This window comes from Taurulus bubalis (assembly GCF_910589615.1).
Source record: "Taurulus bubalis genome assembly, chromosome: 4".
NCBI classification, from domain to species: Eukaryota; Metazoa; Chordata; class Actinopteri; order Perciformes; family Cottidae; genus Taurulus; species Taurulus bubalis.
The window spans coordinates 17,163,242-17,180,054 of NC_136592.1; the positions used below are offsets into that span (position 1 = coordinate 17,163,242).

The window sequence follows — 16,813 nt, forward strand, 5'->3', positions numbered from 1 at the left end:
GTAAATAAAGATTGAAACACAGAACAAATAGAAGTTCCAGGTCCGCCTATAGAAAAAAGCACTTTCAGGATGATTATCTCCTTGAAATGATGCTTCACTAAGCCCTGAAGCTCTCCCAAATCATAGCACAATATGTGAACAGTCTCTCTGCACTGTTTTCACTTGAAAAAGTGAAGCAGAACAAAGTCAGATTGGGTAAAGTACAGAGAGAATTCAGGCGAGGTTTCCAAAATTTGCATTTCGGCACATTTGCGCATATTTTCACGCATCTGTGACATTTGAATTTTTTCATGTAGCAAACCTTATATTTCACTTTCATATGACTTATGGTGTTAAATAAACTTGTATCAGTGTGGATTTACTGGGGGAAATGCATTTTTTCAACAACAAAAGAAAAAAGTTTAAAAATGTGCTGACTCAGCGATTTATGTTGCTGTGTTCTTTGGTTCGTATCTCGATGATGCTTTGCAGCAGAGGGATTTGGTGAATAGATTTGGAATCTGTGGGGAATTGTCTTGCTTTTTTTGCTATTTGTCTTTTTCTGATAGCACCAAGCTACGGGCTGCTAGTTCCGGAAACATGCAGAGTGGGCTGACTCATGACAAAATTCTAACTATTTTATTTTAATAATTATTTTAGTTGGTGTTTGAGTTGTGTTGAAATGGCTGACTAATTATTGTAGCCCAGGTTCTCTTGTTTAATTTGATGTATAGCATCAATATATTTGTTCATGATTATTGTAATGTTTTACACAGTTTAATTAAAATTTTAAAAAAAGGACCTATATAGGTCCATTCGGGGCTAAGCAGCTCAACTTCCAAATGCAATTTTTTTGTATCACTAAACTATGCAGAACTACTTCTATCTGACTGATAAGAGGTCATGGGGTTGCACCAGATAAACAAACCACAGCACACAGTCTTTACATCTGGGACACCTCACATGACGGCCCATCCAGAAAACAGTTACTTAAAGCCAGTGGAACAAATTAGAGACGGGAGAGAGCGAGAGATCCCTTTTACAGTATGACAAAAGTATCTGAGAAGCAATAGCTTGCAGAGAAAAGAGCATTTGCTGTGTAAAGGAAACCAAGATATGAGGCTTCCCAAACATTGTGTTAAGTCTAGGTCACATTCATTTCTATCTGTTCTACCTTGCAGGTGGCTGTGATGAGGTTGTGCTCCTGAGAATGTGTTCTGTGATTTACACCCGCTGATAAGCGTCAGAGATGCTTGCTCTCCGTGGACAACTGGACAGAAGTGAGCGGTGAGCTTCTGCAGATTTCTGATAGGCAAAAGGACTCGCTGCAGCAATAAATGTGTACCTCTAATGCCCATTTCATCGGAGTGAAAATATTTTAGTGGCAGGGCTGAAATGATCAGATTACGACTTTAATCAGGACAGAATGAGGAGTGGCAGACCACTAAAAAAAACTAAGCAAACAGGCTGCGCTGCGGTTGTATTAGTCAAAGAAAATTCACTGTATTTGGGCTGGGGACTTAAAGTGTGCAATGTCAGTACTCTGCAGTTCGTCAGTTTTTGCTGATTTCATCACACCCCCAGAGGGAGAGAACTCCAGCAGACCCCTTTTACACCTAATGCCTGGGCCATATATCAGTAGAGTTCACATCCTAATGCTCTGGACCGGTGCCCGAGAACAGATCACTATGCGGGATAAATGGTACTTAACTTTACATCAATGGGCAAAGGAAAGGTAAACTAAAAACTGTAGAAGTCCGTGTCTTTCCATTTTCCAAAGACATCTAAAAGACAGTGAGTCATGCCGACTCCAGCTGAACAGTATCTTTTAACCCAGTGGACAGTTTCAAAGTTGTAGTGGCAGTGAATCAGCCTACGCCACAAGCTATAAGTGTTGATGCTACAATAATACAGCTCTGACCCCAGCAGACTTGGTCATCCTAAATTCACATTACTATCGTCACCTCTCGTGTTCCCAGACAAGTGACCCTCATGTTGCAGGCTATTTCTCACCCAAAGTTACAGCTCATCTAATACTGACATGGCGTCCTTTAACTACAACCAGATGTTGAGAACCGCTAGAGGACAAGCTCCCATTAAAGTCACTGTATGGGTTTCTGAAAAGATCATAAGGCAGCTAGTGGGGTTGTTGTCTGAATAGATGTATTATCCATTAAGGGCACAGTAAAGCATTCGGCTGTTTCACAACATTTTAAATTGTCTATCAATGTCCAGTCCCTTGTGCGTTTATGCCATTATTTAACTTGAAAAGAACTTTAGCAAGCATTAAATATTAAACAAGAAAGGAGTACAGGTGATCTCCACTGTTCTTTTATTGGATTAAAATAAAAACTGATCAATTCAGTCTGGGGATTTGGAAAGCAGAAAAGAATGGAGGGCCAGGCGGTCTAGACAGTTGTGTTATGGTGGAATTAAGCAGAAGGTGACAGGGCTTGCAGACTGGTCTTGACGGCTGCTAGGTTGGCCTTCCAGGAGCTGAGGCTGTCGTGCAGCTGCTGCCACTGCTGCTTGCCAAAGGTGCGGTGTGTGCTGTGGCTGATTGAGTGGAAAACAGACAAGCAAGAATGTTCAATTGACAAAGAAAAAACAAACAAAATACAGGCCAAGGTCACATCTCACAACTATGAAGAAATAAAATACAGAGCTATATTAAATGTAACTATGACAAAATACATGACATTGTCTGTATTAAGATGACAAATCACAGCCATACGGAGGTATAATCATTTCAAATACAAGTTTTGTTTCTACACAGATTACATATTTATTTGCAGACCAGAACCAAATAAACTCATAGCATCCTTGAACTTGACCAGAGAGAGAGATCAGGAATACAAACTAATCAACATACGAGTTAAGTAGTCAATACTAGCAGCATAGTACTGGCCACTCATAAACAATAATACAAATGGCAAAAAAGATCAAACAGATAGCTCCACAGAAGACAAAGAAAAAGCCTCACATTTTCACATCAACACAATTTCAGCTGTACTGCAAATTAATATACATATTAAAATGCTTAAGATTAGTGGTGCACTCTCATTAACACTGCATAGGCACCATCAGTATAGAACTGTTTTGGGGACCAAGAACCATATTTGATATCTGATAATCCCGGGAAAAGGACATCATGTCTCGTTTGGTACCAAGCCAACATTTGCTACAACCCCTCTAAAACAGATATTTATTTAATCAAAATGTAAACACAGTTAAGCCATGTATGGTGTCGTTTGATTAAAGTACTTACCTCACAAGAACCTTTCGCTGTGTCTGGTCAATTTTGCAGTACACCATCTTGGTCCGAACAGCTAGAAAGAAAAAGCAGACAGGAAAGGAATAAAGAGCTCTGACAGAAAGAAAAAAAAAAAAGGGTCACAAAACACTGAAAGTGCTATTCTTGGTTCGATGCCATTGTTTCATTGTAAAACCTGACACATGTACCATGATCACTACTGTATTCCTTCTTCAAGGAGGGAGACATCCCTTTTTGGGACAAGAGTGTGTCTGTTTGTGACCACTGTCCAATCATACCCATTTTCCTCCCCTATTAGTCCCCTGTGAGAAACTAAAAGCACACTTTACAAGGATAGACAGCGAGGATTCATTTGAGGTGAAGCGCTTGTACCGTCAATGACAAAAGCCTCGACGTCATCAGCTCCAATCTGCAGCTCCTGTTCCATGGTGTCGAAGGAGATCTCCTTGAATTCCACAGCCATGCCCATCAATGTCAGCAGACGCATCTTGGACATATTTTGCTCGTGAGACAGGCCTGGAGAGCAACACGCAGGGATCATTAAGCACAAAACAGTCACAGTCCATTACTCTTGACTTGGGGAGTTTCCCTGTGATAATTGTTTCTACATTTAGGAGCATGCATTCGGTGAATCTACTCATTAACACAAACACCACTCCACATTGTCTGTTTTGAGAGTCCATCCTACACATGCTTGTAATTACACACAAAGCCTTTAGTAGTGAGAAAGAGACACACTGCTGACACACACACATTCCTTTACTGCGTCAACAGAGCGTAGGACATTGGCTCAATATCTAGAAGAGTTTATTAAAAGGAAAATGTGGTTCAGATGGACTTTAAATTTACTTTTGTGCTGTACAGAGGTTATTTATACAGGATAACTTTGTCATATTCAAATCCCAAGAGTATTTTCCTACTTAAGATTTAGAATAATTTTTGCCATCATAGCAGTATAAATCATAAACACTACTTCCTAAAGACAGAAATTCTCCAAACTACTTTAAAAGATGGTAATCCAATGACACACTCTTAGAGTGGCAGCATTATACTACAAAGCAGGTTTCTTTAGTTATAATATGCTTACGGTTTTGTCAATACTGCTGTACAAGTATGGTCTGGATAAATAAAGATCACATTTTAGTACTCATCAACCCCTATGTACACTGAGATTTTAGAAGAATCAGACCATTGCAGCACAACCTAGTTTTTCTTTTTTAAATAAACCTTATTACTGTATTTCTAAACATTAGTCAGTGTGTGTACTTTGTAGAATTGATGCAACTAATATATTAATGTATGGCTACTTACCAAGAGAGTCAATGAAGTCTTTGTTGCTCTGGTAAAACTTTACGTATGCTGCTAGTTTTGCGCTCACAAAGATGGTTAATAGCTGCAAAAGAAGTGAGAGGAGGGAGAAATGCCATAAGAATCTGGAAACAGTCACATCATCTTTGTATTCATACAGGCCACATTTGTAACGATAATCATGTCGAGATTAAGGTTATGATACAAATCACTGGCTCCAATGCGGAAATGTTGTGCTTGATGAACATTGGGCTATACTATTAATACCCTTGGAAATGCTAGTCTGTTGACCTACGACAAAAAAAACAACTAAAAACTAGAATCTGTGCTCACGCCCCATTAAAGAATAGGTTTCATTGTCTCAACCTGATAAACGGGTAATGTACGAACATTCCTGCTGCTCACCAGTCCACTTTTATAACTGGTCAGCATTTAAATATTGGGTTGTGGTGCCTTAAATGTCACTGACATGACATAACAAATGCACCCTATAACCATGTAAAACACAGTGAAGAGGCTTTCACATTGTGCGTTTACATGGAAATGAGTATCCCGTTTCACATGAAAACACCATCTCCTGTGTTCAGAAACTTGGATTAGTTCGTATCCTTTTTTTATTTTGTATGTGTCATTGTACAACAGGGTTGCACAACTAAATTCAGATTGCGGTCTTATTTTGCTAAATTAGAAGAAAAAAAAAAAACTATACAATATATGGAGGGTGCAGGATGAGTTAAGGAGTCTCACAGCAAGAGTAAAGAAACCATACATTGCTACTTTGTAAAAATTGACAATAACTTGGTATGGGAAGTTTGCCTTCCTACAAAATACAGCCGTTTATGAGCTTTCTTCACCAGGATGGAGATGTGCGATGACCATGTCAGGTTGTTTGTGATGCCAGGGGTGTCCCTTTGCCTCCTTTTTTCTAAAATCAACAATAAGCTCCTTGGTTTTACCGACATTGAGCAGTAAGTTGTTCTCTGAGCACCACTCTGCAAAGTTGTTGATTTCCTCTCTATATGAAGAGAGACTTGTTTGTAATCCGGCCGATGACGCTAGTGTCAGCTGCAAACTTCACAACAGAGTGTTTGGGCTAGCAGTCATGGTTGTAAAGTGGAAACAGGCCGGAACTGAGCACATGGCCCTGGGAGGCTCCGATGTTCAATTCTAGAGTGGAGGAGGTGTGACTGCCAATTTGAACCACCTGTTGTCTGTTTGTGAGGAAGTCTAAGAACCAATTGCAGAGTGAGGTCCTCAAGCCCAGAGTGCTGTGTTTATCAACTCAGTTTCATGTGAAAGTTTGTGTTGAAGGCTGAAAGAAAATCTATATCCTGATGTGGTTGTTATTTTCAAGATGAGTAAGGGCTGAGTGGAGAGCAGTTGCTATTCGTTTTGAAAATAACATGTTTTCAATGTGCTATGTGGGCTATGAAAGGCTATAAAAGGTAGACATTTAAAAAAAATCTGACTGTCAGTAGCCTTTTATATATTTAATACTACAAAACTTTGCAGATCCTTCAGTACTCACGTCATGGATGAGTTCGCCCTCCAGGAAGCGAACCGGTTTCAGGGTGAGCAGGTGGTCAATCAGGAAGGTGTTGGGGTCTTTGAGTGCACGGACAATACATCTAAAGATAAGGGACCCCAATAGATGCATGTATGAATGAGATGTACGTTATATCAAGGGTTGATGACAAATGGTAAACAAGGTCTTCAAGTTTACCTGTGGGCATCGACGCGTGCTTGTGAAGCATTGTCTTCTGTATAGCTTCCCAGCAGCTCAACCATCACTTTTGCTGCAGCATCGCTGTGATACGAGTAGATAAGAACATTGTTGATGACTCTTGTACCAAAATAATTTACTCGGAAGTGTAGTGGTTGGTTTGATGTCTTTTCTGCTGATTAAACATTTTCATTTTTTATTTTTTTTCAATGCAGGAGTTCATAAATTATGTGTGTTTGTATTCTTGCGTCTGTGCATTCAAAAACATGAAATGACCCATCTGACCCTATATGTAGTTACCCTTTTTTGCAGTCAACCAATGCTTCATACACCAGCCTCAAGAGTGTGTGCTTCTTCTCTGTAGTCAGGTTCCAGTCGATAATCCACTTGCGCACCTGATCAACAGCACAAACGGGCATCATAAATCAAATGCAGAGGAAATAATGCAGCCTGGGCAGACTTGAAAAATGTGTGACAACTTTTTTTTTGTCATCATTGCAGCTCAATGCAAGAAATACACAATATGAAGCAGTGCTGTGGCAGTGTGTATGGTCAGTTATCCCAGTTGATCATAATGAAAAGATATACCTGATCAAGGTCAGTGGGGATGAAAGCAATGGCATTGCAAGTTGCAGCCACCTTGATGAGCCCACAGAACACAGTGTACCTCACTGTAGTGTTCTCATCCATGCCGTGGAACAGGTTACTCAGTCTGTAACATCATCATAAGAAAGAGATAGTCAAGTGTTTGAATAGAGTACAGATGTTTTAACTGTTCCAAGTTTGCTTAACAAATGCTTTCTTTGCTTAAAAAAAAAAGAGAAGATAGAAGCTTTCCTGCCTATCAATGTTGGCAATAGCATCCTTATGTCAAGTCCAGCAGTTTTTATATTAACCAACATCAAAACAATGCCCTACTTAGCCTCCATGCATATGTAATATGTACTAGGTCAGAGCTTCGGAAACAACAACGATAAGAGCAAGTACTATAAACAGATTTAAAAGGAAAAACAAAAGGACCCACAGCTGCATCCTGAGGGAGGGTCTCTCTCCTTCACGGGACTTCACAAGTTTCTCACACAGACTTTCAATGAGAGCCTCCTGCTTCTCCGTCTCCAGGATCAACAGCAGAGACACGATGCTGTTCATCACACTCTCTACCTCTGCAGCGAGATACAGAGAGAGGGCCATAAGTAATAGGATATTGTCATAAAGGTTCAGAGTCAGTCGAATTAAACATACATAGATACTGCAATACATTTAGGGTAGCCAGTCCGATCCTCGTATTGTACATGAATCACTGGTATAGCAGACTGGGACTCTTAAAAAACATGTACATTAATTAAACTTGTATTTTCCTGGTAACACAAGTCAAAATATCTACTTATGAAAATGGCATATTGCTCGTTATTGTCCAATCTATTAAGAGCTGACAATGGGTAAGAAGCAGTGGTGTTCTTCATCACGACCTACCTTTGTCATCGTCCTTGAGACATACATCACATGCCTCAATGATCTGAGCCAGATCTTCATGTAGTCCACCTTCAGAGTTCTCCTCTGATATTTCAGCTCCTTTGGACTTCATGTAGGCTCTCAGCTCTGAAGCCTGTAAGGTTGTCAAATAAGTAGTATTAGTGTTCACAGTAAAGTTAAAAGCACAGGAAGTGCCAAGCTGTGTGTCGATAATGTGAAAATGTAGATATAATAATGTAGCATAACGGGTTTCATTATGGTTACATACACTCATGTTGTTGTTTTGAGAACATTTACTGCAGTCGACTAGAGAGGAAAGTCAAACATCTTTAATTTCTCTATGTTAAGTCATCAGCTATGGTCGTCTTACAGGCGGGATGCTTTGAGTGGTTATTTTTAATGAGTTTGTGTTGACTTCTATGTAACATTGTGCCTAAGCAGGTAGCAGTCCTAGCTACCCTAACGTAACAACATTGGTGAGATTTAAGGACAGAGGCAGCCGAAAATGAAAAATCTATATTCACACAACATTCACACACATCATCTACACGTCAAGTTTAGTGATATAATCCCCATAACGTCTTTCACATATGTCACATACTCAGCATGTATCGTCAGCTAGCTCACAAGCAGCACGTAGCTTTAGCTGGCTAGCGTGATAAACTATCTGGTCGGATAGTTCCCATTTATCGACCCATCCGGAAGCGGGATGATGCAATGTGAGTTTTTGAAGACATGTGTCGTACCTGGTCCTCCTCTGTAATATCGATAAATGCTGGGACGCTCATTTTTGGTGATTTTGTGAGCCTTGAAGATGAAATCCACGCTCCCACCACCGACGAGACCTGACCGGAAAAGAAAAGGCAACAGTGCCGGTGAAACTCTTCCTCTTCCGGTTCATGCTGTTAAAGCCACAGTAACCTAAACAACTGGGGGTTTTAAAAGATTTGATGGATTTCTCATGGATGTTTCATGGATGATTGTGGTAGCATTTATCCCTCTTTCGCAACTTCTAATTCTTAAAATATTTCGGCTACCATTCTGCACACAATAATTATTGGACTTTAATGAGTATCCGCAGCTTCGGCTTGACCCTCTTTCTTTAGGAGTCAGATAACCTCCTAAAAGGTATGCTACCCACATAGACGTCCACCATCATATCCTAATGTTTCATTATTTCTTATCCAGCTATAAATCTTTACTCTGAGAGATTTAGCATGGATGCCTTGGATGAGACTTACAGAGGTGAACCTGATCCCCGGGCGAGGTTATCTGATTGAGCTGCTGTCCATCTGTGCAGACCACCATGGCAGGCCTGGACCAGAGCTTTTCAACCCGGAAACAGTCAGTGTCAAAGGGCAACACTCTTCCACCATACACCCGCTGACCTATGAGTGCGCTTTATGGGCCTCTGTACCAAGTGGGATCCTGCGTATTGCTACAATGGCAGGCCACTTGGTGATTGAGGTGAAGAAGGTGAAAAGGGTAAGTGGAGCAGGAGTTCACCCTCAAACTATGTAGTCAGGTTACTAACATCTTAGGTGTTGAGCAGTCTGTATCTCAGTGTGAAGACACCGTGGACTGTTTTCCATTTCGAAATCGCACTGTAGCTCACACTTCATCAGCCACAAAAATATGTGTGGCCTATTAGACTAGGAGACGCATAATATCATGTCATATTTCCTTGAAAATCTGCCTGTCACATGTTTCTGTAAGTGGTTAAAGTAAGAGGCCTTAACTATTGCATTCTGCAGGACAAATACCTTAAAATAGTGTGCTGAAGGGAAACAGTTGATGTGCGTTTCACCATAGTGCTGGTTTGATGCGTCATTGTGTTGGGAAGTGCCTGGTACCAAATCCCACCCTAACTCTCTCCCTGCCCTTGTATGCTGTCATGGCAAATAATTTATTGCCGCTTCTCCACAAGTGTGCTTGTGTAACTGTGAGGCTTTCATTATCTGATTAACAGCTGTTGTCAAGTGCCTGGTGTATTTCAAGTCCAGAATAAGAGTTCTAGAAGCTTTGAAGCCCCAGGTGCATATGATACATTGTTTTTGTCTTCCTTAAAAGGTCTTTAAAATGCCAAAGTGTGTAATGAAGCTTGATAGCCTTCATAATATATATTGCAGAATGTCATGAAAATTGCATGGATACTGGAGTTCAGTATACCTTTTAACTCCAAAGATACTGTACCTGGTACTTGTATTAAACTAGGCTGTAATCTGTTTTTATAATTCTAAATCTAACCTGTCAATGAAGTCTTCAAAAGAAGTAATCGTAATAGCAGCAAATATTGCTTATGTTTTTAGTGATGTTTTCAGTGATGTCTGCTTGGGTGTTTTATGTTGGTGGATGTGTACAGAATTCAGTGGAAGACCATTGGTCCTTCTGCTTTTTCCAGGCAGTGTGTTTCTTGAAGTCATGAGTTCCCTTGAGGTTTTGAAATCATTACAGAAATTGCAAAAGGTAATTCATGTCATTTTACCTTTGCAAGAAAACTTAATGTTCTATGTTAATTCAAAATGTTCTCACAAGGATCTTCTTTTCTTAGCCTTGTTGTGACAGAATCGTATCTGACTGTGCAGACTACTGTAAATGTGTTTTAATGTGTCAATTCTGTCACTCAAAATTGAGGAAGGGACAAGCTAAAAACAGACTGCTGTTTTTGGTTTCCCAAAGTGAAATGTTGATACAATGGGTTTTAACTCTGTGTTTATAGACATAATTCCACTTTATATATATTTCCTAGAACATATAATTGATCAAGGAAATATATATATGCATTATAAAACAAAATACTACTTTGGGTTATCCAAAATGAACATTTATTTATGTATATGTGTAGGTCTGAAATATTGATGTTGACAATATGTCTATGTTGACCTCATCCATGTCTGTTTGATTGGAAATAGCACATGCTCTTCCTAAACTGTTGGCAAATTGCCTGCGCGAGCTGCTCAAAGATAAATGACTGTGTGTTAAGAGTTAGTTGAGCCCAGGTGTTTGCTTTCTCCCTGTCAGCCAGCCAAGTGGTGAGTATCCATGTAAGCCCATCTCATGGTCATCATCCAACATGGCGGCCTACCTTCCACTAATTGTCTGGTTCCCACAGTTCTGCCTGCCCTCACAATCTCTGAAAAATCCCCTTGCTTAGGCTCATCTATCAGCCAGTGACCTTGTCAGGGTGCATCGCATGAGTAACTTCCCTGCTTCCCTAGGTGGAGCGAATTGCTTGTTAATTACTTATAAGCTGACCCTCCCTCCCTACACAAGTACACACAAATACCAGAAACAAATAAACAAACAAAGGCAAGGTATTACACTGAGGCCAGTCCAGAGGCCACAATGGTACAATACATGCAAAATCCCACGGGGCACTCTGATGGACTTTTATGTCTACAGAGAGTTAAAACCCTGATCATACTCCTTGGGTTTTAATTCAGCTTAGATATTTTAATATGCATGGAAATCACTTGAAATAGTTAAAGATGTCACAGGGCAGTTATCTTTTGGTAATTACTTGAACTACATTATCTGAGCTCACTTCTTATGTACATTTAGATTCAAACCAGTGAGACAATAAACACATTAATACTTGATACGTGATGTCATGCTAAGAACTGTGCTGAGTTAAAAGGTGCAGATGCTGTCACACGTGGCCTTATTATCAACTCTTTGCTGTACACTTATCATTGCCTCTATGTCCATTTGTAACTATTTTTCCTCTTTACTTTTTACTACTAACAGAATAACCCTGTAGCTGAAACGATTAAGTGATAAATCAAGCGACATAATTTATTTTGGCAATAATAATAATCAATTAATTAGTAAGAAAATGCGCAAAATCATTACAAAATGTATTCAAATTGAAAAGAAAATTCTCAATTGTGAGGATTTGCTGCTTTTCATTGTCATATGTAATAATGTGCATTTTCTGACGTCATATAAACCATCTGATTAATTAATTAATTCATCAGGAATAAAAATGGTGTATTAATCCTTTAAAACATGTTGCATGTTAGAATCAGGCTGCATACTTTAAAACAAACTTGTTCCAGTGAGCTTTTCTTCATTCAATTATAATTGTATCATCGTTTTATCTGCCTGCTTGATGTTACTGACTTTTGCATCACCAGAAAAAGAAGGTTGGTTCGTGAACTGCCACTGTTATCTTTCCATATCACTTAATGACTAGCTTCATATCACACCAAAGGCCGCAGCAATCAATCAAAGCAAGTTTGCATTTGTGGTGTTGAGCTATCTGAGGTCGTTAATCCCCTTTATGTGGAATGTGTGCGCTCCATTTCAACCTAATGGTAGCAGCAAAAAAAAAAGCTACAATCTTCCAGGAATTCTGAGTTTGTCTGGAGAAATCGAGTCATGAAAACTGGGTCTCTGTTAATGATGGAGTGGTCTCTTGTCATCAGAGTGTGTTTATATTACACGCACTCAGAGGCCAGGAGGAGCAATGTGACTTTAAAAAGTACAGTCAAACAAATGGGGGATACGTTGCACAGTATTTGGCTTGAAGCCATATGTGCCAGATCTCAAACACTAATTAGAGGCATGTAAAACTGAGGGACCCTTTGCTTTTGAGATACCATTTAGACTGCTTCATTAGTGCCGATAAATACAATGCTGATGACAAATAACAGGCAAACATAAAACACTTTCTCAGTGATTAAGTGAATAGCTTAGACACAAAAGGTTGATGTAATTTTTTGTCTCACAAAAGATGTTAGAAAGGAGTTATTTTATTATTATTTAGGTCACTAGTCTTTACAAAGAAACAGATCATCAGCAAATCATTTCAATACAAACGCTGAACATATTGACATCCCGGGGTTGAGAAAGTTGCAGTGAAGTGGTATTTCCCGATAGTCACATTCAGAATCAGAATCAGAACCATTTATTGCCAGGTATGTTTGACATACGAGGATTTTGTCTTGGTCGGTGGTGCATACATAAGACAGACAATCAACAACAATTAACACAGTGCAAGAAATAGAAACATATTACATTTACAATAGAATATAAAATATAAAATAAAGTGCACATACAAACAGATAACAGTACTATAAACAAGTGTACTGTAAATGTATGTGAAAGTGTAATGGGAAAGTGTATTTGAATATGAAGTATGACGGGATGTGCAGGGGAGTGACCGATAGGAAATTCTGTGCTGATTGTGGTAATTTCTATATTTTCCCATCATTGTGAACATACCTCAGAGTCATCCCGTAAACTTTTGCTCGTTTTCTCTCAGAATGAGGCTCAAGGGTACGACAACAGACAGTAACCGCTAGAGATATCTGAAATGTTTTCTGATGATGCTTACGCCCCGGCCACAGCCACAGCTGTTAGGGTGTGACAGCATGTGGTTTACTGTAAAGAACTGATAAAGGCCGGCCTTGATCCTGACACACATGCACCTGCTGGCATGACACACAAGTTGTTCAGCCAAATTAAACAATACTTTTAACATCACTGACATGGGTAATGTGTTTCATAAATTCATTGTTTAGAATTATATTGATTTGTAAACGTGTAATATTTATAATTTTTTATTTCATGCAGCTTTATGTAGGTTTCCAAATGACAAATTATTATCATGCTCATATTCAAATTGGTCAACGTCACCTTTATTTAAAACCAATACCCTGCTGAACTGCTGTATTTGGAGGTATTGAACACCATAAGTAATATAAATTGAAATGCCACAGATGTGCGCAAATGTAAGCAAAAGACCTTTTTTCTGTACTAAAACCCTCTCTAACTTTGTTCTGCTTCACTTTATCAGAGTCAACCTTTGCAGAGAGAATGTTCACATATTGTGCTATGATTTGGGTTAGAGTTAGACCTTACAGCTGCATCATTTCAAAGAAATAATCATCCTGAAAGTGCTTTTTTTCTAGGCGGACCTGAAACATTTTCATTTTTGGTGTGTGTCATCTTAATTTACTCTTAACCAGTAACATATACACTGATATTTACACATCTGAACAAAATCTCACATGTGTATCATTTTATTAAAACACCAAAATTATTCAAATAGCCGGTTGCAGAGATAAACCCTTTTTAGTTTGGGTATGCAATTTTCAAGCAGAGGCCTACAAATAGGTTGGCTTTCAAAGTGTTAAAAACAAAGAGACAATTGTATTTAGTTTAAATTATGAGATACATAATGTTCTTTATTGATTCTTATGGTCAATAAACCCTATTAAGAAAATCCTGGCATTGAATGAATCCTGTCCAGAAACTAATCAACACATTAATGAGCCACATCTTCACTGCAATAAACATGGACACTGTGGTTTATTTTGAGTCCATACACATACACTTTCCTGCTCCCCAAAAGACTCACTAGTGAACTAAATGTGTCTTACTCCGCAGCTGAAAATAGTCCCACACAAAAACATGTCTATTTGAGTAACATTTGCTGAAAACTAGTGCCCAGCTGTTTTAGCAAATTATTGTATGTAGCTTTGTTTTTAATTTTTTTAATGGGACGGGATTTGTTGACAATATAAAACAATCAGAATATTTCGAGCCTTTTCCTTTAACAACAGTCTACTGACTATAACAGTGGTTACATAGTTTAACCTGTGTGTTTATATTCCTTGTTTTTTCCTATTGCATTGGATCCAGGAGCCTCCAGCTTTGAACGTATGTGCAAAGGAGAGGGGGGAATCATCAACAACAAAAAGAGAGCTGGTGTGTGAAAGATCACTGGACCAGTGTTGTGTCTGACACATGAACCATGGAAATGCCGCTCTCCCACAGATCTTTCTTCTCTGTTTCTTATCTCCTGTCTGATATGCAACACTTTGAAGAGCGCTTGGAGAAGATACGGGAGAGAATTAAAAACTGAAGATTGTTGTTTTTCATGTGGGTCATAGGGAAGAGGAACAATGTACATACTGTTTAAAGCAGTGTTTGATATTGCCTTGGAGAGAAATTCATTGTCGGTATAATATGAATGTTACCAAATGTGTCCTTGAATGTGTAAAGCAATGAGTGATGATGGCCAGTACATTGAGATTTTGTTATCTTAAAGAGCAGAAGCCTGGCTGTCACACATGTCCAAATAGTGCCCGGAGAAAGTAGCGAAGAAACACAGATTAATAATTGTTCTGCCTGACTTTTGTTTGAAACAGTAAGCATTTCCTAGATATCACAGGCAGATAGGAGGGAACTGCTGAAACATCCCAACACTGCTGTTGTTTTGGTATCACTTTGTTTCCATGCTCACACAAAAAAAGTGAAGGACTGGGCCTTTCTTTTATGCAACTATCACATCAAAATATTACCTGTTGCTCTTCGGCAGTTCTCTCCTGCATCATATCACATTCATTTTTACATATACATTAGTAATATTTAATAATATAGATTATTTAATAAATAATGTCATTTTGAAGCAATAGTGCTCCTGATTTAAAAAGAAGCAGCTTCATGATGCAGTAGCACAAATACAGATGTTTATTAACATGGAAAAATAATGTATTTTTCACATGTTCTGCCAGGTCACATATCTGCATAGTTTATCACATGTCTTTTTGGCTGAAAGAAATCCTTCTCAGATTCCCTCTTACTCATCATGGTGTAGAAAGTCTGAGCCGTGTTTTATTTCTTGTTAAGGGTCAGAGGCAGTATTGGCCATTTCACTTTCTGTGCACAGGGATGTTGTTTTAAACCCTGAGTAAACCAGAGATTGATCTCAAGAATGGGTGTATTTGGGGACTGCCATCCGTCATAGTAGCTGAAAGGGTTGTTTTCTCCCGGCCCCGTCACCTTTGATGAATCCCTGCAAAAGACTCCGCTGGGGAAGGCACGGCCAGCATTTGCCTTGGCTCAGAGGCACTACATTTTCTTTCACTACAGATACTTTTAATAGTGCCACAACCTTTTGTACATGTAGCACATTACTTTCATTTGTGTTTGTTTGTAGTGGGTGGAACACAGAACAATTTTCCAAATTGTTTTGGGAGAAATTAATTTTCTGTGCTACTATTTTGATTTCAGCTATGTGGACATCCTCTGAATGACTGGGTGTTCCTCAGGGGTATGGGTCTGTCTTTGCACTCGTTTATTTCCAAGAATAGTGTAAGTCACAGAGCAATTTATCTTCTCCATGACCACAAACCACTCAGATGAATCTTTGTTTAGCTTTTAGGATCATGTGTAAGGTTGTGACCTGTTGTAATCAGATATGCTCGGACTGTATGATTGTCATATTTTCTCTTGTTTTGCAAAAACTGGGGGAAATAGCCTGCGTTTTATTGCAGTCTTAGAAGGGTTCAGCTGCCAGTAGGCCTCTTCTTTCAGGCCCAAGTGTCACTTGGGGGTTGCATTTGACCTATTAGCAAGCCGTTGTCACTGCTGGTGAAGACCATTGGTTTTGCACAAACAATCTGAGTGTTCAGTATTCAATAATAAACATACTTAACGCTGCAGTTTCTTTAGTGCTGCAGCAAGAACTTCATTGACTGAACTTAACTTAAATTCACTGAAACTTGAATTAATAGGGTGTTGAAGTGACATTGTGCAATACTTAATGTCACCTCAGCAGTTTGCCATCTGATTGCATCACTCTTACAGTGACTTCAGACTTCTTTTTCTCCTTAAGTGCCCTTTTTTCCTGTTCTTTGCCTATGCCTAATATCCCTCCCTCCCCCCACCCACCACTTCTTAAGTTCAATTAGGGGTCACTGACATTCACTGGAATCCTAGATTAATTTTCCAGATGGTGATGACAGGAATTGGCTAACGCAATTCACCTCACAGCATCGTCCATGGTCTTCTATCTCAAATGTATAGTGTATTGTTTAATGCCATCTCAAAACTGAGTGATGAATGATATTGAATTAAATGACTTTGTGAAACTAATTCTCTAGCAGCTAATTTATCATTATCCATCATGTTGCGGTCTAAATGGAAAAGGTGTCCAACAGGTCATTAGTTCAGGGGTAAAGAAAGTACAATTAATGGACAGACAGCTTGAGGCTTATTTTTGCTTTTGCTGTTTTCCTGCGTATTTCCATGCAGTAATGTCCAGC

The 16,813-nt window shown here is 39.1% G+C and overlaps 1 protein-coding gene across 1 annotated transcript; it reads right to left on the bottom strand.

Annotated features, from left to right (window-relative positions):
* Positions 1 to 2,294: 2,294 nt before the first annotated feature.
* eif3m (eukaryotic translation initiation factor 3, subunit M) lies at positions 2,295 to 8,602 on the bottom strand. Its single transcript, XM_079217133.1, has 11 exons — positions 8,504 to 8,602; positions 7,758 to 7,890; positions 7,309 to 7,447; positions 6,873 to 6,996; positions 6,585 to 6,679; positions 6,285 to 6,368; positions 6,090 to 6,189; positions 4,565 to 4,646; positions 3,626 to 3,769; positions 3,248 to 3,308; positions 2,295 to 2,535 (listed from the first exon to the last, which is right to left on the bottom strand). Exons 1-11 carry the CDS (start codon positions 8,543 to 8,545, stop codon positions 2,412 to 2,414), a joined length of 1,128 nt encoding a protein of 375 aa, XP_079073259.1. The 5' UTR covers positions 8,546 to 8,602; the 3' UTR covers positions 2,295 to 2,411.
* Positions 8,603 to 16,813: the final 8,211 nt, after the last annotated feature.